Below are 17,568 nucleotides of genomic sequence, written 5' to 3' on the forward strand. Positions count from 1 at the left end.
ATTTAATAATAAAAAAATATGTTTGTTTAATTATAAAATTAGTTGAGAATATTTTTTATATTCTTAGAAATAATTGAGATATATGTTTGGTTAAATTATTTTTTTCTAGGAATATATATTATAATTACTAAAATATCTTTATTATTATGTTAAAGATTTATCAAACAAACAACTTTATTATAAGAATAAGACCAACAAATTACAAGTAAATTATATTCAAAGTATTATATATCTCATGTTCTCGTGATAAAAAAAAATTCATTATTCCTCTAAAATTCATGAAATTTGTAAATAAAATTAAACAAATGAAAGAAAATTTTAAAAATGAAAAAAATTAAAGAACATAAATAAATGGATCATTAGGGAAGTGTGATAGTAGATGGAAAGAAAATATATGTGTATTTTTTCTCACGAATTTTTTTATCACATGAAAATAAATATTAATTAGAAATGAGATTATCACTTATCAAATAAAAAATATATCTAAAATTAATTAATTTATTATTTCATAATAAATACATAATTAATATTTTTTTCTCCTATATTTTCGGAACTGAAAAAGTTCTCATAAAACAAAGGCATCCATCCATAGAGAATGAAAAATTTATTCTCAAAAGTAATTTTCTCACATCACAGTCACTCAGTCTAACACGGACCCGGATATAAGAGAGGACAAGAATTGACCCGTCTGGAGATCTTAAATTCTTCTCAAAAGTGACGATTGAGAAAAAATAATTACTATTCATTTTGTTTCCTGTTTAGTCCTCCTCTTCATCATGAGTGTTTTTCATTTGCAAGGGTAGAATGTTATTTTTATAAAAAAAAATTACTTTTATTTTTTTCTTACAAACTTATTTTAATTTAAATAATTTTCTTTTTTCTATTTTATTTCATCTTAATTAAATAATGTTAACTTTCATTCTATTTTTACTCATTTGTTCTCACCTATTATCTTTTATTTTTTTCATTTTTTCTCTTTACAACCAAACACAACTAAATGCTTGGTGTACTGAGAAAAAAAAAAAAAGGTGAAAGAAGTGAGATCACAAACTATTCCATTATTTGGAATTATGTTTATGGAGTATGGTTCCATCAATCTCTACGTATATAAAGAATCTCTATTTTTTAAAAATTAAAAAAATTATTTACATATTTTATATAAGGATAGATCAAAATCATATATATATATATATATATATATATATATATATATATATATATATATATATATTACAAAATAAATATAAAGAAATAATATTAATATATAATGATTACATTGTGTGGGTGTAAAAAAAAGGATTTAAAATATTTTTAAGAAAAAATATTAATAGTTAGATGTCAAAAAGTATAAAGATGTCATTATTTATTTCTTTTGGAACTTTATTATTATGATACTTCTACTTAAATTTTATTACATTAAAATAAAAAGTAAATGATTTATGTGTTTAACAAAATAAAATTTTGGATTAGTATAACGCACTCTCTTTAAAATAAGGTCAGTTTCTTAATTTCTGTAGAGTAAAACTAATGTTAAAATATAAAGTGTGTTTGGTTGGGTGAAAAGAAAATGAAGAGATAAAAAAACATAGATAACAATATTGTTTTCTTATATTTTGTTGAAGATAAAAAAATAAAAAAATAAAAAATTTGACTTTTGAAAACAAAAAAAAAATTGTTTGTTTTTGTTTTTACTTTTTCTTCAATTTTTTCTCTCTCGTTTTCTTTCCACCCATTATAAATTTATGATGCACAATGCAATTGATGTGAGGTAAATATTTAGAAAAACTAAATAAATAGTTTAATATTTTTTTAAAAAATACATAACAGTATGAATAATATAAACTTAATTATTGTCATAATTAAAATCATTAAATAAATAAAAAGGCAATTCTTTTAATAATATTAACTTAAATAATGTGTAATAATTGATATAATTAAAATAATCAATATTAAATAAATAAAAAATCATAATGCTACATTGCACGTATCCATTTTCTCGTGTACTAAAGGTTTACTTAAAAAATGATAGGTTTTAAGTGATTTAAAAAAAGTAAGTTTAATAGATCGATCAACCTATATATTTAATTAAATATAATAGCAATAATAATACCAATATATATATTTATAATTATATTATTATTATTATTATTATTATTATTTTATACAGTAATATTTAAAATTATATGAATTTTCTATCTAAATACTTAAACTCATTCACCCCATATATGTTTAAAGTCACATATATAAATTACAAAGACTTTTTGAACCTGTTTATATAATATTATAAACTTTTAAGTCAAGCCAGTGTTTTTGAAAAGTTCGAGTTAAGTGTTGTAAAATGACATATATCAAGGATCTTAAAATTTAGGAGCTGTGTCAAAATAAAACTTTGCCATGCTTATCCAATTCAAACTATTTTCACCCACATTTAAATGATTGAATTTAACGTACCTTGAACTTGTTTAATTATATAATATTATAAAATTTTAAGACAAGTCATTACTTTTAAAAAGTTCGAGTTAAGCGTTGTAAAATGACCTATATTAAAGATCTTAAAATCCAGGAATCTGTCAAAATGAAGATTTATCATTCTTATCTAACTCAATCTATTTTCACCCATAGTTAAATGATTAAATTTAACCTTTTACTATCTTGTAAACTTATATACAACTAGAACACAAATTTAACAAAAAAAATGTTAAAAAATACACCGACAAGCACAACTGTTAATTATTTTAAATTATTTTTTAATTAACATAAATTAGTTATTTAAAAATATTTATACTTGATTAATAAAATAAATTACGAAAATTATTTTAATTATAATAATACTTATCCAAATTATAAAATTGTGATGAGTTTTTAAATAAACAATACACAATGGATAATTAAGTATTCACTTTTAACCCTTAATTCATGTTATATATACGATCTTTACAAACAAATTAATATGTATTTTGTGTGGAGTGTGGTATAGCGCAATTAGGTTATTCTCTTGCAAAAGTTCCAATAAAAAATTGTAATTAAACCTAATTCAATTGATGCTTCCTTTGAATATACGAAAAGAAAATTGGAGAAAAATATGAAAAAATATATAAATAGAGATATATCGTCTTTTTTTCTTGTATAGGAAGAAAAAAAAAAGAAAATATAATTATATAAAATAACATATAGAAGGCTGGGAGAGAGACGAAGAATGAAGTAACTCTGAGTTTTTTTTAGTAAAGTTTTTCTTAAGAGAATTTTTTTAGTAAAGTGACTTTTAAATATATATATATATATATATATATATATATATATATATATATATATATATATATATATATATATATATATATATATATATATAACACTAAAACTAATTATGAACTTGGTTTGTAAGAAAAAAACTATTTATAATCTTAATTGTTACTGATATTTTAATCAATGATTGTAAGTGTATTACATTTAATCTAAAGTATATTTTTATTTTATTTTAAAGGAGCCAAATTATTTTAAAGGTGTCTATATTTAATACTAACTGAAATTTTTTTTAAATAGGATTGTATTCAGAAAAGGATATTAAATATATAATAATAGATTATGGAAAAAGTACTCTATTAATTGTTTTTAGGGATTATTAGTTGCATTGAATAATAACGCTACAATCAATTAGTATTCAATATGAACATTCACTAAAAACATGCAGAGTGTTTTTAAAATTTTGATAAAATTAATTTTAAACAATCAAGTATATATGATTAAAATGAATGTTTAAATTAATTTTAATGTAAAATATATGCCACAATATAAACAAAATATATAATTTTAATAAATCAACAGTCGATCTCTAATTGTTTAACTTACATAATCGGTTGTCATATTTGTAGTACAATTTGAAGTGATTGATTATTGTCATATTTTCCTATGGGTGTAAATGTTGAGCGTTACGTGTTTCTTTGTTATTTGACTTGGATTTATGCTAAAAAATCAACAAATTCTTGAGGCGAAGTTATGAACAGCGCATCACTCGAAAATGCTGAGTAAACGTAACTCATAATCACTTTATATTGTTTCCACAGATTGACACTGACTAATTTGAATATTGGGAGAGATATGCATGATGTAAACTTTCAATTAAGTTTCAAGCTACCGAACTTTGCTGGAAAAAAATAAAGGTTCAAGCTTGCTACCTAGCTTCCTGACCTCAGTAAAGTATATTATATGTGCATATGTGATATAGGTAAACTGAATTGACCTTGTAATAATTTGTAACAGTATGGTAGTTGTTCGGATCTGAAGAATAATGAATGGGTGTGTCAGTGAAGTGAAGTGATGTGATAATGGGCCTTGCAGTCTTGCCTGTCATTAATTTTGGTTGTTGCTGCTTTTATTGTTTCTTTAACTATCACAACTGCACTCATGGATCAGTTCCAGTAGCAACTGGCAACATTGACAACACCTTACCAGCGTAGCTATATGAATTAGAAAGTAAAAACATTTTATGCATGTTGGAGCTACACTCCCACATACCCTTGCCATTAAAAGTTTTATATATTGACAAACTTTCTCACATTCACATAAAGCTCAACCTCTTCTTACACCATAGAAGAAGGTATTACCATATATGTCAAAACTAACTCATTAAAACAATATTGATACATATATTGTAATAGAAGAGACTAAAAAATTTATAATTAATTAAAATTATATTTAATGTTAGCAAAACTCACAAGTGTGTTCTTACCCACATTAATCTTTTTTATGAGATCTCTAATTATAAAGATTAAATTACCATCACTTGTTTATTTTTTGGTGGCTTAATAAAATCTCACATCTCTCGATGTTTTAAATAATAATTTTTACTGTAGGGGTTCTAGTCATTGGATCAGTTGAATTTATTATTGATCCCACGTAATAAATATCTATCTTTTAATCTATTGTTTTATTATATTATTTTTTGATTTATATTCCAAAGAAATATTTACTTAAAGTGATATTTCAACGGATAAGCATCATAACCAACCATCTCGTGAGTAATAAATTTTAACTTAATACTTATTTGGTTGATCTCTAAGTAACACATCACAACTAAATGTAATAACATAACTTATAGTAAATTTTATCTCATAAGAATAAGAGATTCATTTAACATACACCATGTAAATACCATGATCTATGGTATTTTTTTCTTAAGGAAATCAACTGTGCCTCTTAAGTATCTCATTATGCAAATTTTGTAATAAAAAAGACCAACACTTGTCACTACAACCAAGTAAAATTAATTACTCGATTGCTTACTGTTCACAAAGTCTCCCATGTCTAATTATGTCACAAAAGATAGTTAATTTCAAGAGAAGAAAATAGATAACTCACATATCAAATATAAAATCACTATTTAATTTTATTTATTAATATTTAAATTTATTATTAATTAAAAACTAAAATATGTTTTTTCCTATAAATATGTCAAAGTCAATTTTTTTTGTAAACTTTTCATCCCAATAAAATTAGAATATACTATTTTTTTTTTGGACGAGTCTAAATCGTCTAATGACCCAGCATACAAAAACTTTAGTATATTCATAACAACTGAAACCATATTTTTAGCTTCTATTTAAATTACGAGTTGAGTATTGTGCTGCATGCGTTTTTCTACTACTCGAGAAACAAAATTGACTACGCTGCCTGTGTTAGATGTAGCACTATTAAGTGGAGGGTGCTACTTTTATAGCAGTTGTAAAAAAAAATCCAGGCAATAGAGGAACCAACACAATGTCACGTGTGAGCATGTTGTTCGCTGATTGGCATTTGTTTCGGCTGTATTACCATATTCTTTTCGGGGGCGTTACAACGTTCAATTACCCGGAATGCTATGCCTAAGAATATTATTCTAGGATAGATAATTATTTTTATTGTTAAACGTAGAGTCCTCATAAATTTTAAAACATCAAAATTTAAATTTAAAATTTTAAAAGTAAAAAGAATATGATAAATTTATTCCTCCTTAACTTTCTCTTGTTAATAAAAGGATATGTGACACATCTAAAAATGAATTTATTAGTATTTTACATGTTCAGAAAATAATTATTTATCTAAAATATATTTTAATATTTATTTTTTCTTATTTTTAGTTGTTTCAAGCATAACATTACAATAAATACTCTAAAAAAATAAAAAAATAAACATAAGTTAAAACAAATATAATAATAAGTATAAGCATAATATTAATTAATAAGTATTGCTATAAAATTTCTAATGTGATAGTACTTTATCCAAAATATAAGACTCAAATAAAAATGCATAATTATTAAGTGTGTAAAGAAGTGACGAATTCATCCATGAATATGTCATGTAAACTTTCATTAACTGTAATAGATGAAAGTTAACGAATAAATAAATTTGTCAAACTTTTTTCACATTTAAAAACTAAAATTTAAATTTTCATCTTATGAAGAAGAATTTATCAGCACTTTACTACTTACCCTATTATTCTATGGACACATTAAATTTTAATTAGATAATTTCAGAATAAAATAAAATTTATTTAATTAAAAACAATAAAAAATAAAAAGAATTAAAGAAGAAATGTGGAAGAACTAAGAAGAGTGTGAATACCTTCCCATAAAAAATGACTGTGACTAAATAATTATTTTAGAGAGTAACTTTTATTTTTACGAGAATATAAACAATTAACTAGTTATTATTTTTCCCCCTTCTTTTATTATAACTAGGAGAAGACAGACCTTCCGTTTTTCTCTAAAATTTTAAAATAATAATAAAAGAAAAAAAGAAGATAGTCAGAAGTTAAATATAATTAATAAAAAAAGTGATAGAATACAAAAATTAATAATATAAAATTAGTGAAAATTAAGTTACTATAAGTTAAAAGAAAAATTTTAAAAATTTAAAAATAAAATTGTCTAATAAAATATCAATACCAAATAAAAATATTTTCTTTATTATTAATACATATATAGCATGTAGTCACAGGAAATTAATGTATATTTTAAATTATTACATATTTATGATCATAATTAATTTCTACGTATTACATGATTAAATATTTTAATTTTTTTGGTGGGAGAATATTTTAATTTATAAAAGAAAAATATAAAATTTGATTATGTCTTTTATAAAAATTAATCAAAACCATAAACAAACTATAATTTTACACCATAGAATAATCTCTTGTAAGATTTGACTCTTCTAAAGTGAGAATTATATACTATAAAAAGTAAAATATAATAATAATAATAATAATAATAATTAAAAATTAAATATTGCAATAATAATTAATTTTAGGTTTTACTAAATATGTATTTAATTTTATCACAATTTTAACGATTAATTCTTTGATAAAAAAAATTATATGTGCATTTTATCTTCTAAAAAAGGAGCTATATAAATCCATTTCTAGTCACTTGTTTCTGTTTCTCTCAGTACTCTCGGGATGGTTTCCACCAAACATTTTAGGGTGTTGCTTTGGACACCCAATAGTTTTGTTGGGCACCCAACAACGTGGGTGAAAGGACTAAAATGTCCTTCACCTCTTTCTTATAAAAGACAATAGTGACTCATCCGTACAAATCACTATTCATTCTCCTCTCCTGTGCCCTTTCTTCTTCTTAGGAACTACTTCTTCTTCCTCTTTTCTTTGGTGCTTCTTCTTCCTTTGTTCTCTAGCGTTAGTGGCTGTTGTTCCTCTTTTCTTCGGCAGTGCTTCTTGTTCCTGTTTTCGTGGTGGTCCGTGGTTGCTGTTGTGGTGCTTTTGTCTTATTTGGCCGTTGTTCCTTTGGTCTTCTTGATCGCCTTCGAGGTTACTGAATCCTTCTCCACATGTTTTTGTATTGTATTGTTGTATTTTGGTTTGCATTGGTTGTGCGCCTTTGTGGTTGTTGATTCTCCTATGCCCCTACTTCTTTGTTTTTGTTCTCCGTTGTCCATGGTTTTTTTTAAAAACCTATACGGATTGGTAATTCATATGGTTCATACGGATTTGCAATCATGAGTTGTTACATTTAGGTGTTACTTTTTCTTATGGAAGAACAGTAAGTATGTCTGATATTGTAAATTTGTTTGATTGTTGTATAACTATTGTCATTGTGCTCCTTCAACGTCAACAAAATTTTTCTTGGCTTCACCATGGATTTCGTCATATCAGTAACAACAATCTTCTCATCCTTTGTAAGTCGACTCGCATATGGATGCCCAACTAATGACTTTACCATTTTTGTGATTATGAACCCCACAAATTAACTTCATCATCCATCTTTCTCCTTCCAAAACTGGTTTCGCACGCAACTTAAATGGACATCCACATTTTCTATTGCCAGTGCATGTTCGTACCAAATTATGTTTCTTAGGCCTATACTCACCACTCATTTCACAAGCTATCAACAAAAATGAGGCTCTTCCTCGAATACTAGTATTGGTGTTTGACCTCATTATAATGACAACAAATCCAATGTCATGAGCCAACAATCGAACCCATTGTAAAACTTTATCACGACTAGCAAACAACTATGTCATATAATTATTGTACTAACAACAACAATAAACATCAATAAACATCTATGTCATATAATTATTGTACTAACAACAACAAATTACACAAATACCTGAGAAGTATTAAAGGCATCGGAGCAATCAACGTGTTTTACTTTAACGCCAACATCTTTCTCATTTTCAACATTTATATCAACTTCTCCAGACATCATACTATCATACATCCACTGTTCTTCGTCCATCTTAATAAAACATTTAACAAATTCAATTCAATAACAAAAAATTATACAATCACTTCATTTGTTATCGACACAAATATAGTTGTTTACAAAAAAAATTTGTAAACATTTTCATTAAAATGCCATATAAATCTAATAAATATATCATTCAATAAAATACATAATTAAGTTAAACATGTAAATACACAATCATTGTCATATAGAATTGTTTAATTATTAATCATTGGTATATTAATTTTTAAGCAATATAATGTTAGTTAATTATTAATCATTAACATTTTTTTTACCATTCTAATTACTGAGTACATTTTTTTGTATCACTATAAAATAATATCACGAAATCAAATTTTCTAAAATTACTAATAATATTTAAATTAACAATATTTAAATTGTAATTTAATAAATAAATAAAAAACAAAGCAATCTGTATGAATCATACGGATTGATAATCCGTAGGTTCGTAAAATTTTTTTCGCTTACCTCTTCTTCTCCAACGATGAAAACCGACCAAACTTCACCGTATACTCCTGAACAACGCTCGTACACCACCAGAGATCAAATACGCTTCGAAACCGACCTTAAAGAAAACAACTTACACTAAGTGACCGAGATTTTGCGGAAAAAATGGCACTGCAAAAATGAAAAATTGTTCCTGCTATTTATAAACAAAAATACACATAAGGATATTTTTGACATTTATGAAAATTGTTCTAGAAAAAATGATGAGTGCCCCAAATAAGTCCCAACATTTTAAGATAGACGGGTCACAATTTCTAGTACTCTAAGTACTAAGTACTAGTCGTCACCCTCCATTTAATTTCTTGTAAATTTAGTTTTTTTATTTATTTTAGATTTTGAATTTAGTTTTTTTTTTATAATTTAATTTATGAATGAGTTTCCAATTTTTTTTACAATTTGTTAATTTTAATCCTTAATCTTAAATTTAAACGTTGACCGTTAATTATATTTATGTTGATTATTACGTGTCGTGAATTAATTTTGTGTACTTAGATGTCAACATTAGGAAACAACCATAAATTAAACTATGGAGAAACCAAATTCAAAATCTGAAATAAATAGGAATAATAAATTTACAATTAAGCCTAATTTTAACAAAATATGTCTTGGCGTGAGACAGAGGCTTATTACTGTCTCTTCACAGAAAAGAAGAAGAAAATCGAAGATGAGTTACATGGCCAACAGAAAGTCGCACGCTGTGTTGACTCCATATCCACTTCAAGGACATATTAATCCATTGTTCAAACTAGCAAAGCTGCTTCACCTGAGAGGCTTTCTCATAACCTTTGTCCACACTGAGTACAACCACAAACGCTTCCTCAAATCAAGGGGTTTCAATGCCCTTCATGGCTCACCAGATTTTCGCTTTGAAACCATCCCAGATGGCCTTCCACCACCCTTGGATGCTGATGCTGATGGTGATGTTAGTCAAGACGTACCCTCTCTTTGTGACTCTATCAGAAAAAACTTCCTCCAACCTTTTCGTGACCTTCTTGCTAGACTTAACCACTCTGCCACTGATGGTCTCATTCCCTCAGTTACTTGCTTAGTTTCTGACGGTAGCATGGCCTCCTTTACTGTACGAGCTGCTCAAGAACTTGCAGTCCCTAATGTTATCTGTTGGCCTGCCAGTGCCTGTTCATTCTTGTCTCTCATCAACATTCCCGCTCTCGTTGAAAAAGGTCTCATACCACTCAAAGGTACAGTATACTATATCAACTATCGACTTAATTGGAGATATACAAGGCTGACCAAGTGATTAATGATTTGAGAAAGAGAGACATATCACCAGTTCAAATCTTTCAATTGATATTTATAATAAAATTAACAAATTATTAATATTGTTCTTTCTTCATGATGTTTAGTACTAATATATATATATATATATATATATATATATATATATATATATATATATATTTCAGTTGGAGTGCATTAACAAAGAATACCAAAAATATTATACCAAAACAGTGGTGTTCATTTTTAATGCATTCCCGCTGAAAATAGAGTGAGTGTGCATTAGCAATCCCCATTTATATATGGATTTATGGAGCTTCAAGCTTTTGTGTTTATGATATATATGCAGATGAGAGTTATCTGACAAATGGGTATTTGGACTCAAAAGTGGAGTGGATTCCTGGAATGCAGAACTTCCGGCTGAAGGACATACCTGACTCAAAAGTGGAAGGAAGATCAAAAGTGTCTTGAGTGGCTTGAATCCCAGGAACTCGGATCTGTTGTTTATGTGAATTTTGGCAGCTTTACTGTTATGTCTGCAGAGTAAATGATGGAGTTTGCTTGGGGTTTGGCCAACAGCAAGAAACCCTTTTTGTGGATCATTAGGCCTGATCTAGTCATTGGAGGTTCAATGATTTTGTCATCTGAGTTTGTGAATGAAACAAGAGATAGAAGCTTAATAGCAAGTTGGGTTTGGCCAAACTATTATATAAGGAAATTTGACACTACACTTTAATCCAAAATCTTAAGGCTCAAATTTATGATTCTTCTCCTCACTTATATGGTGTTTAACTTTTTCAGTTTTATCTAATATAGAATTTCACCTCAAACTTGTAATCCAACAAAGAGGAGATCCAACAAAGAGGAGATGTGGAGAAGCTGGAGAATGAGTTGATGGTGGGACAGAAGATGAGACAAACAAAAGACCATGGAGTTGAAGAAGAAGGCGGAAGAGGAAACCAGGCCCGGTGGTGGTTCATACATGAACTTGGACAAATTAATTAAGGAGGTGTTGCTCAAACAAAATTAAATTGTGTTTTTCTTTCTGTTGATATTCTTTTCTTGAATATCTAGCATTGCTAAGGACAAAGGATATGAAATGTATTGTATAGGTTCCAAGTTACTACTTACAAGTGTGGTAGTATATGTGATCGATCTCCTCGTCGTCGTGGCATCTGAGACTTGAGTTTGAAAGGACAAATATTGGATGAATTGAATTACATCTCCGCGACTTATATACTTAATTAAGGGTCCTTCTCGCATAACTTGTTTAAGAACGAGGAAGTTGATTTCATTGCTTATAAGAACGATAATATCCTCTAATATTTCTCTCTCTTTCTTATTAGTAATTTTTTAATATATTTTTCTACAGCTAGACCTGAAGGAATTCGAGTTTGTTGTTCACATATATTTTATTTCAAAAACAAAAAGACTAAAATGATAAATTTAAAAAATTATGAAAATGAAAATTTAGTCTCATATAAAAAAAAACATTTACATTATAAGTGCATGCAATTTTTATAGTTTATATTGTATTTATTAAACTTAATAAATGCATAATATTTAATACTATTTTACCAATTTATTTATATTTAACATAAATACTAGTACATACTACATTAATAACATTAAATACTATCTTAATATTTATGTTAATTTTATTTTATATAAATAGATAGATTGATACATTAATTTTTTTATTTACAAATCTTAAAAAATTTATAATAACTTATTTATTATGTTTAATCAATTGAATCAGATCTGATGGATACTTATGTTGTATATTTTATTTTTACTTTATTATAATTATAATAAAAATAAAAAAATTTACAAATCTAATTGTGAAATAAGAAGTACAACAAGTATATATAACGAATGAGGTAGAAAGTAGGTAATTACTACTCAGTAAACTCAATACTAATAAAATGCATTTATAAGTTCCTTTTACTATATATATATATATATATTGTTAAGGTCATTAAACAAGTGTAGTGTAATAAAACCCGTGGAGTGTGAAAAATAGAAGACGCAGAGAGAGAAGACCATTGACAAAAATAGAAAAATTTTGCAGACAGCAGTGAAACCGAAAGGAAGAAAAGAGAGAGGTAGGTTGTTCTTGATTGTGCAAAAATGGAAGCAGAAGCAGCACCGTTGAAGTTGGAGTCCCTTGTGTGCATAGACTCCACCACTCTCTCTCATTCCGAGCTCCTCGCTCTTTCTCTCTCATCTCTCTCCACATTCGACCTCCGCTCCACCCATGACCTCGTCACTCCCAAGATCGACCCTTCCCTCTTCAACGAGAGCACCGGCTCCCACCGCCAAACCTACTCCCGCCCCCAGCAGTCCTCCCCCACCGGCCGCCGCCGCCGCCTCGCCGGCCTCCTCCCCAACAACCTCCCTCCCCTCCCCGAAAACCGCCTCATCATCGACTACCTCAAACAACTCATCAGAGACGACCCCAAGTTCGACCAAGTCCAACTCACTCCCCCTTCCCCTTCTCCTTCTCCTTCTCTCCCCCAACTCAAGAGGAAGCGTGGCAGAAAGCCCAAAGTCAAACTCCACTTGGACCCCTGCTACCGCGGTATCGACATAATTGTCAATCCAAACGGCGTCGCTGTGGATCTCCACCAACTCGCCAACTCCCAAGACCCCTTCGCTGAGGAACTCAAGAGACGCACCGAGGGTTTGCACAACGAAGAGGAGCTGCTAGGGTTTCTGAGAGACTTGCCCGGACAGTGGGGGAGCCGGAGGAAGAAGCGGAGGATCGTCGACGCCGCGGATTTCGGCGGCGACGTCTTGCCTCTTAGCTGGAAGATTCTTCTCGGTTTGAAGAGAAAGGATGGCCGTGCATGGATCTATTGCCGCAGATACATTAGGTTTCTTCTTCCTCTATCACTCTGTGCTTTTTCTTTTCTTGCTGTTTTTGTTCCTTAATTAGGGCTATTGTGTATTCCGCAGCCCCAGTGGACAGCATTTTGTGTCTTGCAAAGAGGTTTCTTCCTATCTGCAGTCTCTTTTGGATAATAATGGTGATGCACAGTTGCAAATTATGAGGACTGAAAATGTAGTGCAGGAACACAATGTGCCTGCTGAAAATGTAAGTACACGTTTTGTCTATTTGTAAAGGATTTGCAAACTATGAAGCACTGACAGTGACATGGACACCAGACACTTCGACACTGCTAATGTATATAGGACATGAGGACATCGTATATACACATAAAGAGAGAGATTCTAATTTAATGAAATATGAGTAACATATAACAAAATATCTAAATTGATGGTATATTCATCTTTTTAAACTAACCTTTTATGTTTTTTCATGTGTACTAGTTGTGTAAAGGTGACAACTTAAGTGTTGAAGCCAACTAAAAGTAATTTTTGAATTAGACACCTAATAAGAAATGTCAGACAAGTGTAGACAAGTGTCAAACAAGTGTGTTGGTGTCGAAAAAATATCCGACATGGTGACACTTCGAACAAGAGAGGTGTTTGTGCTTCATAGTTTGCAAATCTTAACCGTTGATTTTCTAATTAATGATTGTTATTATTGCATTTTATCCTCTCTGAAGTGTGTATCCTCACTTTAGAGGAGGCAAATCTGTTTGTTAAATGTTATTGTGGAGATTTATGGGCTATGTGTGTGCTTGTGCTGCAGTCTGCAGGTGTTGCCCAGGAGCATCAAGATGAGAGGCAGATTGTTGCTGTGAACTCGGATGTGTCTGCTGCTAATGAACGAGAGAAGGAGGTTGCCTTGTTGGGGATTGAAAATCTCGCGGATGTGCAGATTCACGACCTGTTTGAATGTCGCAAGTGCAACATGAGTTTTGATGCGAAGGATTTGTACTTGCAGCACCTGTTGTCATTTCACCAGAGGACGACGAGGCGGTATCGACTTGGTTCATCAGTTGGAGATGGAGTTATAATTAAGGATGGGAAGTTTGAGTGCCAGTTCTGCCATAAGGTGTTTCTTGAAAGGCGTCGCTACAATGGTCATGTGGGGATCCATGTTAGGAATTATGTGAGGAAAGTTGAAGATTTGCCGGGTCAGGCAAATGTCCAGGGGACAGATGACAAGTCTCCTGTCAGGGGGCAGGATGTGCCTTTAAGGATATCAAAGATGGATGCCCTCATTGAAATTGCTCAAAACTCTATTATGGAGGATTCTGTCACTGAACCCCATAGTTCAGCTAAACTGAATAGGATTCCTGCTTCAGATATTGCTGTTGGTTACATAGATCAAGACAGAAACTCCGAGTCTCCTATCAGTGAACAGAAAATGGAAGATAGCATGACTGGAAATAATGTGGATCATGATTTGGATGAAGAATTAGTAGAGGAAATTGATGATGATAACCATGTGATTAATGTAAAGATGGTTACTTTTCTGGATAACGTGGGTTTGTTATCTGTAAATAAGCAGGATGTTAATGTACCTGAGACTTCTAAGGTAAAAGATGATGTGCCATTGACTATTGAGGAACTGGATCAGTCTGGGATGGATTTGGATGAGGATTCTCACAACTGTTTACTTCCTTTATCTGAACATCACATAATACCAGAATCTGAAAAGAGTGAAAATTCAGGATGTGCTAATACTAAGGGTCTATTTATACTTGATGAAGACATCAGTAACAAGACTGAGTTGGAATTTGGTTTAAATGGCTTGAAGGATGTGCCTGTTACTGTGAGCACTAATGTCCAAGAGATGGTAAGGCCAGCTTCTCAAGAAAATGTGGCACACTCTAGGGTTTTTAACTCCTCCATATCCACAGAACAATCTTTGGATTGTTTACCTGCATTCAGCTCTGATAAGGTATAAGGCATAACCTATGGATGCCTTTATTTTCAGGGTTCCATATATGTTGAAAAACTGAGGGAATAGCCTACACATATTATATCAAGGTCCTCTTAGAAAGTGATTAATTTGAGGTCTTCTGTATGTGCATGCACATGCATGGGATGTGGACTACTGTGCTTATTTTCATCTGTGTCTCTGAATGTATTCTGGTTTTATTTTGTATTCAACCATTGCTGTAATTTTTCATTATTTACAAAGCTCTTGGCACACATTCCTGATTTCAACAACACATGTGGTTTTGTAAACCAGTTTTGTTGTCTGAGCAGTTATTGTTCCATAGTGATCCTTTAGTGTGGTATTCACTCAATTGTTATTGCTTCTGTGCTACACTGAGTATATATTTTTTTTCATCCATAACTATCTCACTTGAACCTGCTATATTGCTACTCAATACAACTGCCTTAGTCATTTGCTCTTTCAGCATCTGTGTCCTCTAAATGAATACATGAACTACAGAAGCACACTTCCTTTGTTTATTAATTGTAGGTTGAGTAACAAGTCCATTGTTTCTGAATCTGATGCTGGCTTTCCGTGTGGTTTTTAATATATTATTCTTTCTCATCATATCGTAGCATATCATGTATCTTGGAAAGAGAAAAATAACAAATTTCTTTATTTGGGTAGTTGAAGGAATTGTAGGTCTAACCTGCCTTTTATTCTTGCTGAGATTAAAATGCCTGCATATCTTACATGCCCTGTTAATTAACAACCCTGCCATGTCTTGTGCTTTTCTTAAATTTGATGTGTACGGGAGATTTGAGGAGTTCTAATTGCTAGGTGATAACCATGTGCTTGTGCACTTGAAACAACCTTTGTCTAGTACATTTCTTGTTTTTTGCTCTTTCTTTAGTTGAACTCTTGCTAAAAGCTAATTATTGGAATCTAGCATCATTAAATTCAAATTCTCTTGTGAGAAATTAGCTACTACCCAGCCATGATGCGTCTCAACTGGTTGGTAGTGCTGAACTTTACCTTGAAAAATTGTTGTTGTTGCTCATTGACAGGGAGAAGAACAGTTTTGTAGTGTTGACCATGAACATGATAATGTGAAGGGGTTCCAGGAATTGAGATTTGATGAAATAGATACTGCTGAGTGTGATTTTGCAAGGGTTCAAGTTTCTCCTTCTCTTCCTGATGTACCAACTGAATTGACAAATAACACAGTGGTGGAAGGGACGTGTGCATCCCCAGTTCAGTTTGAATCACAAGAAGTTATGCTAAATATTGGTGGCAGAAATCAGCTTACAACTGTGTGTGTATGGTGTGGAATAGAGTTTAACCATGATGCTGTTAATTCTGAAATACAACCAGATTCTGTTGGATTCATGTGTCCAGCTTGTAAGGCAAAAATCTCTGGTCAAGTCAATGTGTTATTGGACTGTGGATCGCCAAATGCTGGCTGTCTATAGACTGGTAATTGCTGATTCTCCGTAGATAAATGGTTTGATTAGAATGGTTTCTGTTATTTTGTCTCCTAATTATGATCTTCTCTTACCAACTGAGGGGAGAGCAGTATTCTAATATTTCAAACTTCCTAATTTGGTTTTATATTGTTACTCAAGAACCAAGTGATAAGAAAAAAAAAGCAGTCATACTTCATAGACCAAAAGAGTTTAATGTTTATGCACTGATAGTTTTACCTTTTACGTTGTCATCCAATTACAAATTACTGTTCGAATTACCTTAATATAATTATTTACACTTGTTATCCTCGTACTTGTCAGAACTGCAGTGGCAGGCAACCCCATATCATATTTCGTGTGAACTTCAAGCAGAGATTTTAGCTTTGGCAGCTGCATGATATTCCAAAGACAGTAGAAGGAGATGATCTAGAAGAAAAAAGCCAGGATTTGGAGGTTGATGGAATACTCAATTATAGATTGTATATTGGTTTTTATTAATTTCACCTCGTATGTTGTTTTGTCGTACATTGCCCCGTTCATTCGTATAGAAACCAATATTTAGTACTTTATTCTGCTGTAATAGTGTGCATAGGGCTTTCAATTTGAACTCCGTACATAACTAATGAGTGTATTCACAATTACACCAAATAAAATATGAATAACATACAGAAATGAGTTCTATGGAATTGTTATATTGTATTTCTTTGTGGTCAGTTTGTATAACATTTGAACTCTAATGTATTTATATAAATTAAACTCTATAATGAAAATTTACGAAGATTGAGAAAATAGTTAGAAATTAACGAGTCTAAACGTTATGGAA

At 30.2% G+C, this 17,568-nt stretch overlaps 2 protein-coding genes across 3 annotated transcripts; both read left to right on the forward strand.

Annotated features, from left to right (window-relative positions):
- Positions 1-9,819: 9,819 nt before the first annotated feature.
- Positions 9,820-11,725, forward strand: LOC114422181 (7-deoxyloganetin glucosyltransferase-like). Its single transcript, XM_028388403.1, has 2 exons — positions 9,820-10,444; positions 10,831-11,725. The coding sequence occupies exons 1-2, from the start codon at positions 9,910-9,912 to the stop codon at positions 10,950-10,952; spliced, it is 657 nt and encodes a 218-aa protein (XP_028244204.1). The 5' UTR covers positions 9,820-9,909; the 3' UTR covers positions 10,953-11,725.
- Positions 11,726-12,456: 731 nt separating this feature from the next.
- Positions 12,457-17,444, forward strand: LOC114422180. 2 transcript variants are annotated; one of them, XM_028388402.1, is made up of 5 exons: positions 12,457-13,357; positions 13,440-13,578; positions 14,140-15,297; positions 16,347-16,755; positions 17,075-17,444. In XM_028388402.1, exons 1-4 carry the CDS (start codon positions 12,612-12,614, stop codon positions 16,749-16,751), a joined length of 2,448 nt encoding a protein of 815 aa, XP_028244203.1. In that variant the 5' UTR covers positions 12,457-12,611; the 3' UTR covers positions 16,752-16,755; positions 17,075-17,444. The 2 variants fall into 2 exon arrangements, with proteins under 2 accessions (XP_028244203.1, XP_028244202.1); XM_028388401.1 differs by having other exon boundaries at positions 12,472-13,357; positions 17,067-17,444.
- Positions 17,445-17,568: the final 124 nt, after the last annotated feature.

This window comes from Glycine soja, chromosome 8 (genome assembly GCF_004193775.1).
Source record: "Glycine soja cultivar W05 chromosome 8, ASM419377v2, whole genome shotgun sequence".
Classification (NCBI taxonomy): Eukaryota; Viridiplantae; Streptophyta; class Magnoliopsida; order Fabales; family Fabaceae; genus Glycine; species Glycine soja.